Source organism: Microplitis demolitor, chromosome 3 (genome assembly GCF_026212275.2).
Source record: "Microplitis demolitor isolate Queensland-Clemson2020A chromosome 3, iyMicDemo2.1a, whole genome shotgun sequence".
NCBI classification, from domain to species: Eukaryota; Metazoa; Arthropoda; class Insecta; order Hymenoptera; family Braconidae; genus Microplitis; species Microplitis demolitor.
In genome coordinates this window covers 1,480,180-1,500,957 of record NC_068547.1, presented here as the reverse complement: position 1 = coordinate 1,500,957, position 20,778 = coordinate 1,480,180, and the positions used below count along the sequence as shown (strand labels likewise).

Here is a 20,778-nt window from a genome sequence, read left to right as displayed (position 1 = left end):
TAAGATAAAATACCTACTAATTAACAGAGTACTAATTATCAACACTAATTTTATTTAATTGTTTACTTAAAGTATTTAAACATTTTGAACTGAAAATATGACCTGTTACTTTCAGTACAATTGAGTAAAAAAATTTATCAATTATCAGTATTACATATATATAAATAAATTTGAATATCTTATATACTTTTTACAGTGTCGATAATTAGTATTTTTTAATTTACCTGTCATATTAATTATTAATTTAAGAATTACAGGCAAAATAAAGAGAAAAGTCAACTCTGAAAATATGTCAATATTCAGTACATTGGAGTGAAAAACTTTATCAATTATCAGTATTATATATATGTAAATAAATTTGAATATCTTACATACATTTTACAGTATTAATAATTAGTATTTTTTAATTTATTTGTCATATTAGTTATTGATTTAAAAATTACAGGTAAAAATAATAAGAGAAAGGTGAACTCTAGAACTAGATCAACTTAGAACTCACAAGGGGATAAATTAAAGAGAATGTTGTTCTTCATGTTTTCCTGGTTAGTTTTTTCCAATAAATAAAGTATTAATTTCTTCAATGTATTTACAGAACAGCGATTAGTATTTCAAATCAGGTAAGTCATAAATATTAATTCAATATTTAATTTAAATATTTTTTTTTTCGCGGTAATTAAATTAAGGTTATCTTAAATAAATATTGTATCAATAATAACAATATCAGAGTATAATTTTTTTTTTAAACTTTTTATAAGTTTAAAATTTTTCGGACATAAAATTTTGGTAATAAAAAAAATATTAAGAAAAATTTTTTTTACTCATATTTATGGTGGTTTTTGTATTTTTTTACAGGAAAAAATGGTGGCCAGATGGAAGTGTTTGAATTTTTATGGCATTCGATTGGTTGAAAATTTTTTAATGAATCAACAAGAGCCGGTCGAACGAGCTCTCCAAGGTCGTTTGATAAAATCAACGCTCTTTCGTAGATCAATTGGTTCATCGAGCACGTGTTTTAACAGCAATGTACGTATATATTTTTTTTATATATTATTTAATAATATTTTACGTCATTACTATTTCATAAGTCATAGAAAACATTTACATACATGTTAACATTTTATTGTCTGTTATCTTTAATATATTGGATTAATATTTCGCAAAGGTCATCGCATCATATATTTATCTATGTTTTAAACATCCTACATATATATTATAACACATGGTTACATTGTTCAGTTTCCACTCATCATTCTTCAGCACCACCCAGTAGCTATTTATTAATTTTTTATTTATTACAAAATATTCACATAGAAAATGGCCGGAGTTCTGCAGCAAAATTTGTGGGAGTGCGATGCTGAGTTATTCAAAATAATGAAAAAGGAAAAGCAGCGACAGAAACGTGGGTTGGAATTGATTGCCAGCGAAAATTTCACATCACTAAGTGTACTCCAATGTCTGAGCTCATGTTTGCATAACAAATATAGTGAAGGACTTCCTGGTCAACGGTAAATTATTTATCTATTTATTTTAACAACAGGCTGGCTATAAGCCGGGAAACCGGAAATTATGAGGGAAATTTAATTGTGACAGTTTAAAATTTTTAAATAATACTTGTCATAAAATATGAGGGATATTTAAAAAATTTCAAATTTTTAAGTGATTTTCTATAGACTGTAACTTAAAGGAAAATGGTCGTAAAGTAAAAGACCACTTCATGTACTTGTATGTCTATATTTATTAAATATAGGCATACAAATATATGAGTGATCGAGTACTAGTTCCCTGATCGGTAACTGGGTCTTTTACTTGCCAACAAAAGCAAAAAAGCAAATTGTAGCTTCAAGTTTCTAGTTTTCAGATCTGCTCTTAATATTATAATAATTATTTATTTTATTTAAAACATTTAATTACTTGAATTTAGGTATTATGGAGGCAATGAATTCATTGATCAAATTGAATTGCTGGCACAAAAACGCGCTCTCGAAGCATTTAATCTAGACCCCGAGAAATGGGGTTGCAATGTTCAGCCTTACTCTGGTAGTCCTGCTAATTTCGCTGTTTACACCGGATTAATTGAACCCCATGGCAGAATAATGGGTCTTGATCTCCCAGACGGTGGTCATCTTACCCACGGTAAGTATTTTAATTTTCATTTTTTCATTCCAAGTTTTATTTACAATTTATTCCTTCAGGATTTTTTACTGCAACTAAAAAAATATCCGCCACGTCAATCTTCTTCGAGTCGATGCCTTACAAAGTGGATCCATCAACAGGATTAATAAACTACGATAAGCTAGCGGAGGAAGCTAAGCTTTTTAAACCTAAAATAATAATTGCCGGGGTGTCGTGCTACAGCCGTTGTTTAGATTACAAAAAATTCCGCGAGATTGCTGATGAAAACGGCGCCTATTTGTTCAGCGACATGGCTCACATTTCTGGTCTAGTTGCAGCTGGAGTGATACCAAGTCCTTTTGAGTACAGCGACGTCGTCTCGACGACGACCCACAAGACACTCCGAGGTCCACGTGCTGGTGTTATATTTTTCCGCAAGGGTGTAAGAAGCGTCGGTAAAAATGGCGAGAAGACGATGTATGACTTTGAGAGTAGAATAAATCAAGCCGTGTTCCCAGGATTGCAGGGTGGTCCGCATAATCATGCAATCGCTGCCATTGCGACGGCTATGAAACAGGCGCAGACTCCAGAATTCATCAGCTATCAAAAGCAAGTTGTTGCTAATGCACAGGAATTATGCAAAAGTCTCAAATCTCTGGGATATAAAATAAGTACTGATGGTACTGATGTCCATTTGCTGCTTGTCGATCTACGAAACACGGGAGTAACTGGATCTAAAGCTGAACGTATTTTAGAAGACATATCCATTGCTTGCAATAAAAACACTGTTCCTGGTGACAAGAGTGCTTTGAATCCGAGTGGAATAAGATTGGGTACACCAGCACTCACCACTCGTGGATTCAAACAAGAAAATTTCAAAGCCGTCGCTGAATTTATTCATCGTGGGCTGGAATTATCCAAAGCTGTGACAGCTAAATCAGGACCCAAGCTCGTTGATTTTAAATCAGTATTGGATAATGACTCGGAAATAAAGGCCAAGGTTGCGGCTCTTCGTCACGAAGTTGAGGAATACGCGAGCAAATTTCCCCTGCCGGGATTGGACGAGTACTAAAATAATTACTTTTAAAAAACATTTGTATTTTTAAATTTATTTCGCTCATCATTCCCATTTGTTGCTTTCATATACATACGATTTTTTAAAAATATCATAAATAATTTTGATAATGTTTCTATTTTTGTACATAGAAATAATAAATTTTCAATAATTAAATAAAAAGTTTGGTTTTTATATCAGGAAACAAAATAAATTCTCATTTATTTTTTTTAAAAGTTAAAATTTAAAATTATTGCATTCAAAATTAAATACAAATTATCAAATAATAACCAGTTATATTATATACATTTATAATATATAAAGAAAAAAATTAATTAAATATCTCGTTCTTACATAAGGAAGATTTTATTAAATCTGATACTCCTATTTTATTTTTGTGTACTTACATATTTTTTTTTTAAATATATGTGATAGATAGAAAAATTTTATTTTCCCTAAATTTAAACAAATATTTTTTTCGCGGCTAAATTACAAAAAAAAAATTTTTATCATCATCTTCACTGTTGATTTTTTTTTTAACTAATAAGTATTTACGTTAACTGATATATGTAATTACAAGTTACTAAATCCACATATTTATTTGTACATTGCATTAATCCTCCACGACTCATGATCTAAGTCTTTAAATAATAATTACCAATAGAAAAAAAAAAAAAATACATCCAAGTCAACTCTTACTTTCATAAATAAAGTTTACGCTTAAATCAAAACAGTCTGTAACAAACGTAGAAGAGGAAAAAGAGTTAATTAATTTAATATAAGAAAAAAAATATTAATGAATTAATTAATTAAATTAGTAATTATCAATAGCACCCGAGAATTATCTTACTCTCGGTCAGACCAGCAGGATATAATCCTTTATTACTTTTAAAATTTTTATTTTTTGTGTCTATGCATTAAAACAAAGTGCACGTTATCATAAATAACTCATATGAGTTTATAAATTTTTGTTTATACAAACCAAGTATAATATATCGCATTACTAATTCCTCAAGGACATATATTTATATATATATAAATCGTTCTGTAGATTTATTTTGAAGCCAAAAAAATGAAAACCAAAAAGACGTTCAATTTAAATTACACATGATACTGAAGTTAGCCGACGTCTAATAACTTTTGAATTTTTTTTTAAAACAATAAATAAATAAAAAAAAATATTTGAAAAAATTGCACGTGTAGTTTTTTTAATTTTCTAAGTGTGCATTTTTTTAAAAATTGATTTGTGGAAAAAATTATGCGTCCTTTTAACTTTCAAAATTTTTGGCTTTAAAATAAATCTACAAAACGATTGATAAAAAAAATAAGCCCTTGGCTTTAGAGTTTCCTAAAGCCAAAAGGGCATACAAAAATATGACTTTTTGGAATTAGTAACACGATATTTATGTTTATGATTAAGTTGTTAATCAACTATATTACACTGTCGCTGATGGGAGAATCAGTCAAGCTCTTGTATGGCGTGTGATGTCGAGGCATTATTGCTAGCTTGCCTTGAAGTCTGTTCCTCGGCATCTGACTCATCATCCTCAAGCCCATTAAAAAGCGACTGAAGAATGCTGCCAAACAGTCCCTGTCGTCGTGGACGTGGTGCAGGAACGTCGAAAAATAACTGGGCTATTTTATCGAGGTATGTACGGTAACTAGGATCTCTATTTAAACTCAACTGATATTGTTCACACAAGACCGTAAATCCTGCGAGTGATGAGCTACAAAATATAAATCTTGTTACTCTGAGTGTTCATTTGACAGCAATAAATTGTCAAGTATAATAGTAATTATTTCTTACAGTTGAATGGTTTTGAGAAGAAAAAATAAAAAGTTTAATAGAGGTAACAGATATGGAGGCTCGCTATTTATTTTAGGGTGTTGCGACGTGTAAGAATCAAAGGCCTCTTGTGCTGTTGCCGCATTGTGTAGACATAGATATCTAAAAAAAATATATATACATTCATATTAATACAAAAGACTGTTTCATTCTTCCAAGAGCGCGAACAATGAGTACGAAAAAATTTGACACGATGGCCAGGGTAAAGTTTACTAATTTTAAACAGGAGATACTGATATCTGTTAATTATGCTCTTCCTTAACCATCATGTTATACTCAGCAGGTGATTATTATCATCACTACTATTACTATTATTAGATTAGTCATGTTTAAAATGAAACCCGATAGTATAAAAATAAAATAATATTTCAAACTTAGTGATGACGAAGCATTAATAATTAATATTGTCTAATAGAGTGTATGGATAAAATAACTCACTGCAGAACAACTTGAGCGATAAAAAGATCAACTTCATTGGAGTAACCACGTTGCTGATGCAATTCTACAAGCATCGCTGCACAACCTGCGCCATCATCACTGTATACAAAGTGCTGTCTCGCCATTGTATAATTTTTTTCTATCAAATAAACAAATGATAATTTACAAACTGATAAGTGCAGTAATAAATATAATAAATACCTTGCCAAAAAACTTGAGCTATCATTTTATGTAAGTCAGGGTGTCCCCACTTACAATTAGTGTGTTTTAAACTCCATCTAAGTGCATTATGAAGAAATGATTCTCTTTCAGGTGTACCTGGTTTCATAATACTGAATAAATTTGTTATTTTTTCAAAATATATTCCTGGCTCTGGTGTTTCTGATCTATTTAATACGTCAACAAATAATATTCCCAAATCAGCACCACTTGCATGCTAATAATTAAATTATATTTATAATTATTATCAATGTTTAATTAATTAATGTATGCAATTATAATTTAAATAAATACCTGATCACGTTGGAGTAAAAGAATGGCACCATTGTAAAGTAATTCCAATAGATCTGTGTACTTTTTTTTAGCAAGATACCTGTAAAAAAGGTTACTATTGATTATTTATTAATATCCAGACATAATTAATTAGAAGACAATTAACAATTGGATTTTCTTTTCACCAACAAAAATCAATTACAAAAAATATGAGTGTAAATGTAGCAGACATCAGACGAATTTAAAATTTTAAATAAATAGAGCAAATAATTAATAAAATAAAATTCAAAAAAAATGCGCATTTGAAAAATTTAAAAATTAATAAGTGCATTTTTTATAAATATTTTTTTTAAATTGTGTTTACTCTATTTATTTATACTTTTAAATTTGTCTGATGTCTGCTACATTCACACTTGTAAAAAAAGACTAAAAATATGGACATGTAGAAAATTTAAAATTTTGTAGCTGCAACTTTTTTGAATTTATCGTTTCTAAAAAATCAAAAAATTATCAAACCTCGGCTAACTTAAGTATGATGTTTTGATAAATTATCAACATATTTACTTACCTAAAATAAAGTGTTCTGTACATTTGATGGGCTTCATAATAATTACCAGAGTTAACAGAAGCCTCTAATTTTCCTAAAACCCTTTGGATTCCTTGATTAGATCTTGAGGCCATATTTTTGAAAAATATCTGTAAATGAAATCTAATACGTGCGATAGTTTTCTATGTCACGATTGATGTCCTTGGTAACGTTTCTTGAATGTTCTCCGATTATTCCTTTTTAAGATGTGCTTATGCTTCATCAATTTTCATACACTAATTTTTTTACATTTACAAATACTAATGGAATAATAATTTTGATGATAATAATAATAATAATATATACGTATGCATGTATTGTATGACCACGAAAATTTTATTACCACGCGCGATTTATCTACAATGTTTAATTGATAATGACCAAAATATTTATTTCGAAATATTATCACTCAATGGCAGGCAGCGCGTGTCAATATTTTTTTTTTTTATATTTATTACTTATTTTTTTTTATACGACATTGGAAGTGACATGCAGCGCTGATCGCTGATGAGGAATACGTCATGTCATCGTCAGAGTCCAGGTTCAGTTTCCAGAGTATCCGGTACTGAGTCTGGTTATTTATTTATATAAATTATTGTGCCACTAAGAGAGTGCGCAATTTATCGGTAGCTTTTGTTGTCATCGTTTGTTAATTATTTAACTAGGTAATTAATTAATCAAGTTTATATAAAATAATTTTCAAAAAATGGCTGTTATTCGCGATGATTTATTGAAAGAATTTGGATTCTGGAGTGCGGTTCTTGTTTTAAAAATACTGATGATGGCTGTTCTTACTGCACGTCAACGATTTTCTAAAAAGGTACAGAAAGTAATAATAATAATTATTATTAAATATAAATTATTTTCCTTGAATATTTATATGATATTAGAAGTAACCGTATAATAATTTTTGAATTTTTTTTAGAAACAATATATTATAAAAAAAAAATATTTAAATAAATTGCAGCTATAGCTTTTTGAATTTTATAAATGTGCATATTTTTAGTTTTTCTTTTTTTAAATTAAATCGTTGAAAAAAAAATTAAAAAATTGTTAATTGTCTGCTAACTTCAAGATCATTTATTGATATTTTTCATCTTGATAAGATCCAAAATATATAAATATCCAAGTTTATCACGGGTATTAAAGACAATTAATTGATTAATTTATACAACTATTCATTTTTCCGATTAATCGCCCATAATATTTAAATAATATATTTATTTATTTTCCTAAACTTTCAGGCGTTTGCTAATGCAGAAGATCTTCCAGACAAATCAGCAAAAATATCTACTGCTGATCCCGATGTTGAACGAGTACGTCGGGCACATTTGAACGACCTGGAGAATATTCTTCCTTGGTTCGTTATCACACTAGTTTGGCTGTCAACTGGACCCTCACATTTCCTCGCCATGGTTCTTATCAGAACCTTCACTATCTCCAGAATTATTCATACCATAGCCTACGCTATCTTTGCTGCCCAACCATACAGAGCGATTGCATGGTTTGTTGGCTACGGCATCACTATTTATCAAACCATCTCCGCAATGATTTATTACTTTTAAATTTTTACATTTTATTGGTCTACATTGAGCAGAAAAATAAATTTTAGTGATCAGCAATAATATTAATTCTTAAATAAAATAATATTCTATTAACTTATTTTTTTGCTTAAGGTAGCAGCTATTTTTTTTCAATCAAAGAGAACATATATATATATATAGATTACAAATTTATAAATGTTGATTCATTATTAAAATATATTAAAGTTATATTAAATCGTAATTCCAATCAAATTTATATTTTTAGATAAAGTCAATATTTTTATACACTTAAAAAATATTGATTAATTTTTATACTTAGTAATGTAAACATCTAATAATATCTTGCGATAAAATAAAAATGATAAAGAAATATTGTTTTCGTTTATTATTATCAATTAATTAATAATCAGTCTAATAAACTTTTTTTCAAACAATTGAAATATTATTTTCACAAAAGTTTATTGAGAAAAAAACTGATTTGATTTCAAGGATATCAAGAAACCTGTCCTTCATTAAAATATAATATTTTAATAGTTGAGTACAAAGTTCGAGAGTTGTAAAAAATTTACACTCTTAATTATTTTATCGAGATGAAATTACCTGGTAGATGTTAAGTATATAAAAAATGATATAACTAGCTTGCGGTTATAAAAGAATAAATTGACTGGTTATTATTATTATTCGTCACATGCATGATGTATTTTGCTCGTCATTGAAATGCTGTAGTATAAACAATTTTAAATCAGTCATCTTCAAACGTCCGTCGCAATAACTTTGACTGTTAGTCTATACAGTCGATATTTAAATTTATTATTACGAAAGAAAAGTACAAAATGGAGTACGGTGCCATTGAAGTCTTAACAATAATCGCAGGAGTTATTTTTGCGTTCTATTATTGGGCAACTTCAAGGTATGGTCATTGGAAACGTTTGGGAATCCCTGGACCAGAACCATCACTGCTGGTTGGTAACATGGGTCGATTTTATTTTGGAAACGTATCTTTTGCTGAAAGACATCAGGAATTGTATAATGAGTGGAAACAAGAGCCATTTTTCGGGACCTTCAATGCACGACTGCCGATTCTCATGCTAACGGATCCAGAGTTAATACGTCATGTCTTGATAAAAGACTTCCATGTCTTCCCTGGCCGTGGCATCAGTATCAATGACAATGACCCATTGGCGCATCATCTTTTCAATATTGACGGGCACAAGTGGAAGGTACTCCGGTCTAAATTAACACCGGCATTCACCACAGGAAAACTTAAACTCATGATTGATTTGATGATCGATTGTGCGGATCACTTTGAAAAATATCTTCATGACCAGATTGGCAGCGGCAAAGTGCTCGAGTGTCGTGACCTGGCCGCTAAATTTACGACGGACGTTATCGGCTCGTGTGCATTCGGTATCAATATGAATGCAATTGGCCAAGAGGACAGTGAGTTCCGGGTGATAGGAAGGAAAATATTTGAACCGACTCTTGCAAATATGATTAAGCAGCTGCTTAGTGTCTTGTCGCCTAGATTATTTAAGATTCTGGGCTTGCAAATAATGTCCGAGGCCCATTCTAATTTTTTTATCAACTCCATCAAGGAGACTATGGAATTTCGAGAACGAGAAAAAGTTATCCGTCATGATCTTGTTGATATACTGAGGGATATTAAAAAAAATCAGCATGACATTGATTTCGGTAAAAAATTATTCATTTGCAAGTCTACTTGCTCACTAGTATTTAATATTAATAAATATGTATAGAGTTGACTGAAGCACTTCTTGCATCTCAGGCCTTCGTCTTCTTTGCCGCCGGATTTGAAACTTCATCGACGACAATTTCATTTGCTCTGTACGAGTTGGCGACTGTTCCAGAGACTCAAGAAAAATTGAGAGCTGAAATTCTTGAGACACTCAAAAAACACGATGGTAAATTGTCCTACGAAGTTATCAATGAAATGAAGTACCTTAATATGGTCATGCAAGGTCCGTATACATGATTTTTTAAATTATTAATTTAGTTTACTACTGATAATTATATTTAATTGTTTTTATTAATTTATAGAAACACTGAGAAAAAATCCACCAGCGGTTTTACTAAAAAGAAAGTCTGAGCAACCTTACAAATTACCTGGAAGTAATACAACTTTGCCAGCAGGTACAATAGTATATATACCAGTATACAGTATTCATCATGACGAGCAGTATTATCCGAACCCAGAAGTATTTGATCCTGAACGATTCGAAGACGAAAGGAAACATTCAATGGTTCACTTGCCATTTGGCGATGGACCGAAAAATTGTATTGGCGCAAGATTTGCTATTTATCAATCCAAACTAGGACTTATTTCTGTTCTCAAACACTTCAAAGTCTCGCCATCAGAGTCGACTCAAGTTCCTTACAAGATTGACAAAGTCGGTATTATTTTATCAGTCGATGGCGGGATAAATCTCAAGTTCGAACCTCTCAATTAATTACTACACGTTAGTTTATTTGATAAATTCTATTGGCTAATTTTTTATCAATGCATTGACTTCAATGTCTATGTAAATTTAATTACTTTATAAAAATAAAACAAGAGAATCTTATACCTGCCATATTAAATAATTGATTTTTTCAAATTTATGTAAATTTTGATATATTTAATAGCAAAATAATTGATTTAATTTATGAGCAAAGTATACATTTTTTTCATATGTTAAATTAATGACTATTTAATTGTAATCTTAATGCTTAGTCATGTACATAATGCGTGTCATGTTCAATTATCATAATCTTTTTAAATGTATACAGAAAAAAATGATTTCTTAACACAAAAAATTTTTGTGTAAGAATTTAAAAAACTGATCCATTTTCCAATCAATAAATTGATAAAGATCAATTGATTGAATTTTAGTGATCAGTAGTTTCGATAATTCTCGTTATCATCACCAGGTTATTAAACTCAATAATTATTAAGTACAATTATATATACACAGGAATTAAAAGTTCGTAATCTAACGATAATGCCAGAATGGTATCAAGGTAAAAAAAAGAAATTTCTTAGAAAAATTTATATATTGATATCAATATAAATTTATACAATATATTAAGTTGTATTTTTTAATCGTAGCAATTACCGATACGCGAAATAATTACGAGAAAAAATAGAAGGACAAGTTAATTATATTATCACGTTGATGATTGATGATTATTATTCGTGGAATATGCAGTAAGTTCTGCAAGTCACTTAGTAAATATACGTTGTATGTTTTGCTTCTAACTGATATGATAAATGACTGCAGACAAATCATTCTTATACTTGAGTGGTGATAAGCAGGACTCAAATAATATTTGTAACGAGTGTGTGTTTTGTGGACTGAAATTTACTTGATCCATCGAGCAAGATGATGGAGTACGGAATGCAAGAAATTCTAGTGATAATCGCAGTTATAGTGATTGCCATTTATTATTGGTCTACTTCTACATACAATCATTGGAAATCTTCAGGAGTTCCGGGCCCAAAACCAGCCCCACTGGTGGGAAACATGGGTCCGTTTTTCTTCGGGAAAAAGTCAATAGCCGAAACACAAGAAGACATGTATAGAACATTCAGAGATGAGCCATATTTTGGTTTTTACAATGCGCGGGTACCAGTTCTGATGGTAACAGATCCTGATTTTATCCGTCAGATCTTAATAAAAGACTTCCATGTCTTTCCTGGTCGTGGGTTTAACATCCGGGACGACGAGCCTCTGGTACATCATCTTTTTAATATTGACGGACACAAATGGAAGGTAATGAGAGCTAAATTAACTCCAGTATTTACTACGGGAAAACTAAAACACATGATTGACTTGATGATCGAGTGTGCAGATCACTTTGAAAAGTATCTTCAGAATCAAGTAGGCAAAGGTCAAGTCATCGAGTGTCGTGAAGTAGCTGCTAAATTTACTACGGATGTTATTGGCTCTTGTGCATTTGGTATCAACATGAATGCACTTGACAGAGAAGACAGTCAGTTCAGGATAATAGGAAGGAAAATGTTTGAACCGTCTGTATTTAGTATAATTAAGCGATTGCTGAGGGATTTGGCACCGAAAGTTTTTAAGCTGCTTGGTCTTACATTGGTCCCTAAAGCACACACTGATTTTTTCATTGACTCTATACGAGAGACGATGGAGTTTCGGGAGAAAGAAAATTTTGTTCGTCATGATCTGGTTGATCTCTTGAGAGACATTAAAAAAAATCAGCATGATATTGACTTCGGTAATTATGAATTTATTAATAACTGATAAACATTTGTTCTTTATCATAAATACTAATTATATTTTTTATAATTGCATTTAAGATGTGACTGAAAATCTCTTGGCATCTCAGGCCTTCGTCTTCTTTGCCGCTGGATTTGAAACTTCATCGACGACAATTTCATTTGCTCTGTACGAGTTGGCCACTGTACCAGAGACTCAAGATAAATTAAGAGCTGAAATTCTTGACACACTCAAAAAACATAATGGTAAATTGTCGTACGAAATTATCAATGAAATGAAGTACCTTAACATGGTCATGCAAGGTTAGTATATTCATATACATCCATATTAAGGGTGTGTGAATCGAATTGAATAATTCGAATTCTCGATATCTTTCTACTAAAATAGAATATTGATTTGTATTTATGTTTTTAAACTTATTTTAATTTAAACTTTTTAGAAACATTGAGAAAAGATTCGCCGGCATTTTTGTTAAGAAGAAAATCTGTTGAGCCGTACAAAATACCCGGAAGTAATGTAACGTTGCCAGCAGGTACGCTGGTTCAGATTCCAGTCTACAGTATTCATCATGACGAGCGATATTATCCAAACCCCGAAGTTTTTGACCCTGAAAGATTTGATGAAAACGAAAAAAGACATCCCATGGTTCATCTACCATTCGGAGACGGCCCTAAAAATTGTATTGGCCTCAGATTCGCCGTCTATCAATCGAAATTAGGTCTTATTTCAGTTCTCAAAAACTTCAAAGTCTCGCCATCAAAATCAACTCAAGTTCCCTACAAAATTGATAAAACAGCTATAATTTTATCAGCAGCTGGCGGAATAAATCTTAAATTTGAACCGCTTAATTAATTTATATTGAAACTATTTTATAAATATTTTCATTTATTAATTTTATATACAGAGCTAGTATACAAAAGGTTTGATTACTAAATTTTATACTCGTAGATTAAAAAATATTGTATGTTAAAAATATATAAGTAAAGTAAATATCCAAATTGAGAAAAAAATTATTTCATATCAACATTGACAATAATGAGAAAAATACACAACGTAAGTTGAAGGACAAAGAAGTTTTAATAGCTGGTACTAGTATTTACGTAATATTTAGTTTGATGACGTAATCTCAGTCAGAAGCTGATATAATACGTAAACATTTGCATTTCATGCATGAAATATATATGTATATATTTCCTAACAGTTTTGTCGACGCCTCCGCTCTTTTAAGTCGCAAATTAACGGCTGAATTCAGTTAATGTTTGTTTATAAATATTTAATATAAATTAATAATTCTAATTATGAAATTAAAATACGGAGCTCACTCATGATTTAACGATAATGTAAGAATGGTAGCGAGGTAATAAATTTTTCACAGATATTTCTATAATAATACTAATATTACGTTGTATTTTTTAATCGCAGCAGTTGCTGATACGCGAAATAACTACGAGAAAAAATGGGATGTCATGTAATTTATATTATCACGTTGATGATTGATAATTAATATTCGTGGAATATGCAGTAAGTTCTGCAAGTCACTTAGTAAATACGCGCTGTATGATTTGATTCTAACTGATATGATAAATGACTTAAGACAATGCATTCTAATACTCTCATAGTGATAAGCAGAACGTAAATAATCTTTGTAACGAGTGTGTGTTTTATGGACTGAAATTTACTTGATCCATCGAGCAAGATGATGGAGTACGGAATGCAAGAAATTTTAGTGATAATCGCAGTTATAGTGATTGCTATTTATTATTGGTCTACTTCTACGTACAATCATTGGAAATCTTTGGGAGTCCCGGGCCCAAAACCAGCCCCACTGGTGGGAAACACCGGTCCGTTTTTTTTCCGAAAAAAGTCAATGGCTGAAACAGTATATGACTTGTATAGAGCATGTAGAGATGAACCATACTTTGGTTTTTACAACGCACGGATGCCAGTTCTGATGGTAACGGATCCTGATTTTATCCGTCATGTCTTAATAAAAGACTTCCATGTCTTCCCTGGTCGTGGGTTTAGCTTCAAGAATGATGAGCCTCTGGTACATCATCTTTTTAATATTGACGGACACAAATGGAAGGTAATGAGAGCTAAATTAACTCCAGTATTTACTACGGGAAAACTAAAACATATGGTTGACTTAATGATCGAGTGTGCAGATCACTTTGAAAAGTATCTTCAGAATCAAGTTGGCAAAGGTAAAGTCATCGAGTGTCGTGAAGTAGCTGCTAAATTTACTACGGATGTTATTGGGTCTTGTGCATTTGGTATCAACATGAATGCACTTGACAGAGAAGACAGTCAGTTCAGGATCATAGGTAGAAAATTGTTTGAACCGACTGCATTTAATGCAATTTAGCGGATGCTGAGGATTTTTGCACCCAGAGTTTTTAAGTTGCTAGGCCTTACATTGGTCCCTAAAGCGCACACTGATTTTTTCATTGACTCTCTACGAGAGACGATGGAATTTCGGGAGAAAGAAAATTTTGTCCGTCATGATCTGGTTGATCTCTTGAGAGACATTAAAAAAAATCAGCATGATATTGACTTCGGTAATTATGAATTTATTAATAACTGATACACGTTTGTTCTTTATCATAAATACTAATTATATTTTTTATAATTGCATTTAAGAGGTGACTGAAAATCTCTTGGCATCTCAAGCCTTCGTCTTCTTTATCGCCGGATTCGAAACTTCATCGACGACAATTTCATTTGCGTTGTACGAGCTGGCGACTGTTCCAGAGACTCAAGAAAAATTGAGAGCTGAAATTCTTGAGACACTTAAAAAACACGATGGTAAATTGTCGTACGAAATTATCAATGAAATGAAGTACCTCAACATGGTCATGCAAGGTTAGTATATTTATATATCTTCTTACTAAAATAAAATATTTAGTTGTATTTAATTTTTTTTAAACTTATGTCAATTGAATTTTTTAGAAACATTGAGAAAAAATACACCGGTGTTTTCATTAGTTAGAAAATCTGCTGAGCCGTACAAAATACCCGGAAGTAATGTAACGTTGCCAGCAGGTACGTTGGTTCAGATTCCAGCCTACAGTATCCATCATGACGAGCGATATTATCCAAACCCCGAAGTTTTCGACCCTGAAAGATTCGATGAAAACGAAAAAAGACATCCCATGGTTTATCTACCATTCGGAGACGGCCCTAAAAATTGTATTGGCCTCAGATTCGCTGCCTATCAATCCAAACTAGGACTCATTTCAGTTATCAAAAACTTTAAAGTCTCGCCATCAAAATCAACTCAAGTTCCTTACAAGATTGACAAAGCAACTGTAGTTTTAGCAGCAGCCGGTGGAGTAAATCTCAAATTTGAACCGCTTAATTAATTTACATTGAATCTATTTTATGAATATTCTCATTTATTAATTGTATAACATAAAAATTGTTTGTATAATTATACAGGGCTAGTATACAAAAAGTTTGATTATTAAATTATATCAACATAATCAAAATTTGAACATAACAGTATTAAAGTTCTAAACAAAATATAATGAATTTTGTATTAAATTCTATACTAGTATAAAAATGTATGTAAAAAATATATAAGTAAAATAGTTAATAAGCTTAATAATTTACGCCAACTCATTGAAGAATAATAAAAAAGGTTATTAAAATTGTTAATACAGTAATTGAATTCATACCACGTGGTCTTACATTGCGTAATTATTTGTGATTCATCGAGTAAACATCGTGTACTTTTCTCTATAAATATTGTAGATAATTCTGTATCAGTTGTTATCACGTCTCAGCTCTTATAAGTCGTACCGCTTAAATTATTACCGACAGTAAACTGTTGACTGTGACCAAATAAATTAATTATAATAAAAAATGGAATTTGGAGCTCAAGAAATCTTAGTAATTATCGCAGGAATATTACTTGCTTTTTATTATTGGTCGACGTCAACTTACAGTCACTGGAAACGTTTGGGAGTTCCCGGACCGAAACCAACACCTTTAGTTGGAAATTTGGGGCCGTTTTTTTTTGGAAAAATTTCTGTAAATGAACTATTGGATGAATTATATAATAAGTGGAAGCATGAACCATTTTTTGGAATCTACAATGCGCGGACTCCCGCTTTGATGATCACGGACCCCGACTTGGTGCGAAATATTTTGATAAAAGACTTCAATATCTTTCCTGGTCGTGGGATTCACGTCAATAAAGAAGATCCTCTTGCAGAACATCTAGTCAGCATTGACGGTCACAAATGGAAAGTACTGCGAACTAAATTGACACCGATATTTACTACAGGAAAATTAAAACTCATGGTTGATTTAATGCTCGAGTGTGTCCAACATTTTGAAAAATATCTTAAGAATCATGTCGGCATTGGTGGAGTAGTTGACTGCCGTGAAGTAGCAGCTAAATTTACTACGGATGTTATTGGCTCTTGTGCATTTGGTATCAACATGAATGCTCTTGACAGAGAAGATAGTCAGTTCAGGATAATAGGAAGGAAAATGTTCGAGACATCTTATTACAAAATGTTAAAGCGATTGATCCGCGAGTTCGCACCTAGATTTTCAAAACTTATCGGGATCACAGGAATGCCAAAAACTTCCGCGGACTTCTTTATAAACACCATTCGAGAGACGATGGAATTTCGGGAGAGCAAAAACTTTGTTCGACATGATCTAGTTGATATCTTGAGGGATATAAAGAAAAATCAACAGGAAATCGATTTTGGTAAGAAGATTTTCGTTAATAAATTATTTCTTTATTTACAATATGAACTAAATTTGTTTAATAATTTATTTGAAGAGATAACTGAGAATCTTCTGGCAGCCCAGGCGATGGTATTTTTTGCTGCGGGATTTGAAACTTCTTCAACAACTATTTCATTTGCTCTGTATGAGCTCGCAATAGCTCCTGAGGTTCAAGAAAAATTAAGAACTGAAATTCTTGAGACTCTTAAACGACACAATGGTCAATTGTCTTACGATATCGTCAATGAAATGAAGTATCTCCATATGGTAATACAAGGTTTGTATTAATTTACCAATAATTATCATATTTTACTAATTCCTGATTACTAAGCGCTTTATTTACCATTTTTAGAAACGTTGAGAAAAGATTCACCTGCAGGTTTATTGAGAAGAAAATCAATACAATCGTATAAATTACCTGGTACCAATATAACTTTGCCAGCAGGTACGATAGTACAGATTCCAATATATAGTTTTCATCACGACGACCGATATTATCCAAGTCCTGAGACTTTTGATCCAGAGAGATTCAACGAAAATGAAAAAAGACATCCAATGGTACATTTACCTTTTGGCGATGGCCCAAAGAATTGCATTGGCGCAAGATTCGCAATTTATCAATCGAAATTAGGTCTTATTTCAGTTCTCAAAAACTTCAAAGTCTCACCATCAAAATCTACTCAAGTTCCGTACAAAATTGACATCACAGCGATCGTTCTTGCAGCTGATGGCGGAACACATCTTCAGTTCGATCCTCTCAATTAACAGCAACTTTGAAAAATTACAAACTATCTCTAGAAAAATTTACTGTCGTTTTGATAATTTTTTCCCACCTTGATTTTTATAATTACTAATTATACTTAAGAGTTTTATAATGTCTTCATTAACATATAATTATGTCAGTCATAATAAAAATGGTTTGTAAATATTTTATAAATTTAACTGGATAATTTAATTGCATGTTAATTTTTTTGCGCGCGCTTACGTACGTCGGTGGGAAAAAATGAATAATTAAATCTTGATAGTCATGTTCGTAAGAAATTATCGTTATCACTGAATTGCAAATATCAAGTGATGACTTGTAATTATTTTACTAATTTATTAGGCATGAAAATTTATATTTTATTTGTAAATAAAATAAAAAGCTGTCATATATATCAACAATATATAGATATACCAGCAATAATTATTTAATCCCGGATTAAAAATAAACAGTTTGAAAAACTGACTTAAGAGTTTTGGAAAGTGAAAAATAATTACAATAATTTATACTATATATATTACGTAATCTTATCTGTAATTTTATTTTTGCTAGTCATCAAGTCTACATGCGCGCTCGGGCTTGACACAGATGATACCAATTTAATATCAGTGACATTGATATCTCCGTTATTGCGCGTCGCATTACTTGAGTATCGAGAGTAGTGAGAGTGTGATCGCAATTCAAAAAATAAAAAATGGAAGACCGTAGTCTGCAAGAAATATTGATAATTTTTGCTGGAGCTCTACTTGTTTTTTATTACTGGTCAACTTCAACTTACAGTCACTGGAAGCGCTTGGGAATTCCAGGACCAAAACCCGCGCCACTGGTCGGAAACATGGGCCCGTTTTTTTTTGGTAAAAAATCTATAAATGAGTTGATAAATGAACTGTACGAAAAGTGGAAAAAAGAAAAATTCTTTGGAATTTACAATGCGCGATCGCCAGTTCTCATGATCACTGATCCTGAGTTAGTACGTCATGTTTTGATAAAAGACTTTAACGTTTTTCCTGGACGCGGGACCAAGGTTAATGATGACGACCCTTTAGGACAGCATTTGGTCAGCCTGGAAGGTCATAAGTGGAAAGTTATGAGGGCTAAATTAACACCAATATTTACTACGGGTAAACTGAAGCTTATGGTTGACTTGATGATCGAGTGCGCGGATCACTTTGAAAAGTATCTTCAGAATCAGATTGGCAAAGGTAAAGTACTCGAGTGCCGTGAGATAACAGCTAAATTTACTACAGATGTCATTGGCTCTTGCGCATTCGGTATAAATATGAATGCACTTGAAAATGAAGACAGTGCATTTAGAATAGTAGGAAGAAAAATATTTGAATCGTCTGTTTATAATATGATTAGGCGATTGCTGTTTGATTTCTCGCCTAGACTATTGAAGCTTCTCAACCTCATAAAGTCACGGAAAAATCACACTGATTTCTTCGTAAATTCTATCCGGGAGACGATGGAATTTCGTGAAAAAGAAAAAATTGTTCGTCATGATTTAGTTGACCTCTTGATGGACATAAAAAAAAATCAACATTCAATCGATTTTGGCAAGAAATTATTTATCTTTGTCATCATACTCACAAATAATTAATGCTAATTAATTAATTAATAATTTTTTAGAAGTAACCGAAGGACTTTTGACATCTCAAGCTTTTGTTTTCTTTCTCGCTGGCTTCGAAACTTCTTCAACTACAATTTCTTTTGCTCTGTATGAGCTGGCAACGTCACCTGACATTCAAAAAAAATTGCGAACTGAAATCATTGAAACACTAAAACAACATGACGGTCAGTTATCATACGAAGTTATCAATGAGATGAAATATCTACATATTGTAGTGCAAGGTACATTATCACAAATATTAATTAGTCATATTTCCAATTACTCTTACATATTATTATTATTTTATAATGATTTAAATTTTAGAGACACTGAGAAAAAACCCACCAGTTTCTGTGTTGAGAAGAAAATCAGTACAGCCTTACAAATTACCTGGAAGTAACATAATTTTGCCTGCTGGTACATCAGTACAGATTCCAGTGTACAGTTTACATTACGATGAACAGTACTATCCAAAACCGTCAGTTTTTGACCCAGAAAGATTTAATAAAAACGAAACGAAACCTCCCCAAATTTATTTGCCATTCGGGGACGGGCCCAAAAATTGCATCGGCGCAAGATTTGCTGCCTATCAGTCAAAATTAGGACTTGTGACAATTATAAGAAACTTCAATGTGACCCCTTCAAAGTCAACAAAAGTACCATACAAAATTGACAAGACCGCCATCATCTTATCAGCTGCCGGCGGAATAAATCTTAAATTTGAACCTCTTATTTAATTAAATTCAAATATTAATTATCAAACCCTGTATTATTATAAAATTATTTAAAAAAAAAAAGAAGTTCCACATCTACTCCGACCTGGAGTTAATTTCACTCCAGAGAAAATTAAATGAATAAAAAATCCTCTCCGGTTTTGATCCGCATTTACTCCAAAATTTTTACGCCGTATTTACTCACTAAATATATCAAATATTGTACATAATGTTGTCATTAAAAGTAAATCATGTCACATGAATAATTAAAATGCAAAGCATACACAGGTAAATTCTACCAAGAGTTCCAAGCAGGTCAAGCAATCATTTACCTTCAGGATTAACCCAGTACCCAAACCCTACTAGAACCCACTAGTGGGCTCATCATCAACTATGTTTATAGTATAACTATTTAAGCGGCTGCGCGTTTAAATCGAAGGTATATATGCATAGTTACCCTGACAACGTTGACGGAAAACCATTGAGCTTCAACGTAGGCGCGGGAATGTTTCAGACCTCGCGACGCGTTCGCGCAAGGTGCATGGTGCATAATTCTACCTTTAGTCTCACCTCGGATAATTTACCACTAGTGCCATTCAAGTAACAAATTTAAATAAAGCTATGACACTAATTT

The 20,778-nt window shown here is 31.7% G+C and overlaps 7 protein-coding genes across 9 annotated transcripts; 6 read left to right on the top strand and 1 right to left on the bottom strand.

Annotated features, from left to right (window-relative positions):
* Positions 1 to 277: 277 nt before the first annotated feature.
* LOC103576237 (serine hydroxymethyltransferase) lies at positions 278 to 3,361 on the top strand. 2 transcript variants are annotated; one of them, XM_008556382.3, is made up of 6 exons: positions 278 to 348; positions 446 to 617; positions 853 to 1,023; positions 1,312 to 1,505; positions 1,922 to 2,133; positions 2,193 to 3,361. In XM_008556382.3, the coding sequence occupies exons 3-6, from the start codon at positions 859 to 861 to the stop codon at positions 3,182 to 3,184; spliced, it is 1,563 nt and encodes a 520-aa protein (XP_008554604.1). In that variant the 5' UTR covers positions 278 to 348; positions 446 to 617; positions 853 to 858; the 3' UTR covers positions 3,185 to 3,361. The 2 variants fall into 2 exon arrangements, with proteins under 2 accessions (XP_008554604.1, XP_008554605.1); XM_008556383.3 differs by lacking the exons at positions 278 to 348; positions 446 to 617 and adding an exon at positions 712 to 783.
* A 147-nt stretch (positions 3,362 to 3,508) lies between these two features.
* Positions 3,509 to 6,926, bottom strand: LOC103576236 (Golgi to ER traffic protein 4 homolog). 2 transcript variants are annotated; one of them, XM_008556381.3, is made up of 7 exons: positions 6,511 to 6,926; positions 5,964 to 6,042; positions 5,652 to 5,886; positions 5,451 to 5,589; positions 4,974 to 5,114; positions 4,607 to 4,893; positions 3,509 to 3,901 (listed from the first exon to the last, which is right to left on the bottom strand). In XM_008556381.3, the coding sequence occupies exons 1-6, from the start codon at positions 6,621 to 6,623 to the stop codon at positions 4,626 to 4,628; spliced, it is 975 nt and encodes a 324-aa protein (XP_008554603.1). In that variant the 5' UTR covers positions 6,624 to 6,926; the 3' UTR covers positions 3,509 to 3,901; positions 4,607 to 4,625. The 2 variants fall into 2 exon arrangements, with proteins under 2 accessions (XP_008554603.1, XP_008554602.1); XM_008556380.2 differs by having other exon boundaries at positions 3,509 to 4,893; positions 6,511 to 6,925.
* Positions 6,927 to 7,051: 125 nt separating this feature from the next.
* On the top strand, positions 7,052 to 8,402 carry LOC103576235 (microsomal glutathione S-transferase 1). Its single transcript, XM_008556379.3, has 2 exons — positions 7,052 to 7,348; positions 7,773 to 8,402. The coding sequence occupies exons 1-2, from the start codon at positions 7,235 to 7,237 to the stop codon at positions 8,091 to 8,093; spliced, it is 435 nt and encodes a 144-aa protein (XP_008554601.1). The 5' UTR covers positions 7,052 to 7,234; the 3' UTR covers positions 8,094 to 8,402.
* Positions 8,403 to 8,633: 231 nt separating this feature from the next.
* On the top strand, positions 8,634 to 13,308 carry LOC103576256 (uncharacterized). Its single transcript, XM_053737764.1, has 6 exons — positions 8,634 to 9,764; positions 9,830 to 10,051; positions 10,131 to 10,529; positions 11,430 to 12,314; positions 12,397 to 12,618; positions 12,756 to 13,308. The coding sequence occupies exons 1-6, from the start codon at positions 8,906 to 8,908 to the stop codon at positions 13,166 to 13,168; spliced, it is 3,000 nt and encodes a 999-aa protein (XP_053593739.1). The 5' UTR covers positions 8,634 to 8,905; the 3' UTR covers positions 13,169 to 13,308.
* Positions 13,309 to 13,355: 47 nt separating this feature from the next.
* On the top strand, positions 13,356 to 15,861 carry LOC103576232 (cytochrome P450 6a2). The gene is given in 4 exon segments (XM_053737165.1): positions 13,356 to 13,369; positions 13,739 to 14,874; positions 14,957 to 15,178; positions 15,266 to 15,861. Coding segments are annotated over 3 exon segments (1,497 nt in total). The 5' UTR covers positions 13,356 to 13,369; positions 13,739 to 14,012; the 3' UTR covers positions 15,679 to 15,861.
* A 92-nt stretch (positions 15,862 to 15,953) lies between these two features.
* LOC103576233 (probable cytochrome P450 6a13) lies at positions 15,954 to 18,219 on the top strand. Its single transcript, XM_008556377.3, has 3 exons — positions 15,954 to 17,039; positions 17,115 to 17,336; positions 17,412 to 18,219. The coding sequence occupies exons 1-3, from the start codon at positions 16,181 to 16,183 to the stop codon at positions 17,822 to 17,824; spliced, it is 1,494 nt and encodes a 497-aa protein (XP_008554599.3). The 5' UTR covers positions 15,954 to 16,180; the 3' UTR covers positions 17,825 to 18,219.
* A 214-nt stretch (positions 18,220 to 18,433) lies between these two features.
* On the top strand, positions 18,434 to 20,525 carry LOC128667420 (cytochrome P450 6k1-like). Its single transcript, XM_053737164.1, has 3 exons — positions 18,434 to 19,378; positions 19,452 to 19,673; positions 19,756 to 20,525. The coding sequence occupies exons 1-3, from the start codon at positions 18,517 to 18,519 to the stop codon at positions 20,166 to 20,168; spliced, it is 1,497 nt and encodes a 498-aa protein (XP_053593139.1). The 5' UTR covers positions 18,434 to 18,516; the 3' UTR covers positions 20,169 to 20,525.
* The last annotated feature ends 253 nt before the right edge of the window (positions 20,526 to 20,778 follow it).

Coding starts and splice junctions, on each gene's coding strand:
- LOC103576236 (XM_008556381.3), bottom strand. CDS start 6,623: ATGGCCTCAAGATCTAATCAAGGAATCCAAAGGGTTTTAGGAAAATTA. Junction 5,115..5,450: donor ATCGCTCAAGTTGTTCTGCA/GTGAGTTATTTT, acceptor TATTTTTTTTAG/ATATCTATGTCTACACAATG. Junction 4,894..4,973: donor CTTCTCAAAACCATTCAACT/GTAAGAAATAAT, acceptor TATATTTTGTAG/CTCATCACTCGCAGGATTTA.
- LOC103576256 (XM_053737764.1), top strand. CDS start 8,906: ATGGAGTACGGTGCCATTGAAGTCTTAACAATAATCGCAGGAGTTATT. Junction 10,530..11,429: donor GATAAATCTCAAGTTCGAAC/CTCTCAATTAAT, acceptor TTGTGGACTGAA/ATTTACTTGATCCATCGAGC. Junction 12,619..12,755: donor CCTTAACATGGTCATGCAAG/GTTAGTATATTC, acceptor TAAACTTTTTAG/AAACATTGAGAAAAGATTCG.
- LOC103576235 (XM_008556379.3), top strand. CDS start 7,235: ATGGCTGTTATTCGCGATGATTTATTGAAAGAATTTGGATTCTGGAGT. Junction 7,349..7,772: donor GTCAACGATTTTCTAAAAAG/GTACAGAAAGTA, acceptor CTAAACTTTCAG/GCGTTTGCTAATGCAGAAGA.
- LOC128667420 (XM_053737164.1), top strand. CDS start 18,517: ATGGAAGACCGTAGTCTGCAAGAAATATTGATAATTTTTGCTGGAGCT. Junction 19,379..19,451: donor TCAACATTCAATCGATTTTG/GCAAGAAATTAT, acceptor ATAATTTTTTAG/AAGTAACCGAAGGACTTTTG. Junction 19,674..19,755: donor TCTACATATTGTAGTGCAAG/GTACATTATCAC, acceptor TTTAAATTTTAG/AGACACTGAGAAAAAACCCA.
- LOC103576233 (XM_008556377.3), top strand. CDS start 16,181: ATGGAATTTGGAGCTCAAGAAATCTTAGTAATTATCGCAGGAATATTA. Junction 17,040..17,114: donor TCAACAGGAAATCGATTTTG/GTAAGAAGATTT, acceptor ATTTATTTGAAG/AGATAACTGAGAATCTTCTG. Junction 17,337..17,411: donor TCTCCATATGGTAATACAAG/GTTTGTATTAAT, acceptor TACCATTTTTAG/AAACGTTGAGAAAAGATTCA.
- LOC103576237 (XM_008556382.3), top strand. CDS start 859: ATGGTGGCCAGATGGAAGTGTTTGAATTTTTATGGCATTCGATTGGTT. Junction 1,506..1,921: donor GAAGGACTTCCTGGTCAACG/GTAAATTATTTA, acceptor ACTTGAATTTAG/GTATTATGGAGGCAATGAAT. Junction 2,134..2,192: donor CGGTGGTCATCTTACCCACG/GTAAGTATTTTA, acceptor TTATTCCTTCAG/GATTTTTTACTGCAACTAAA.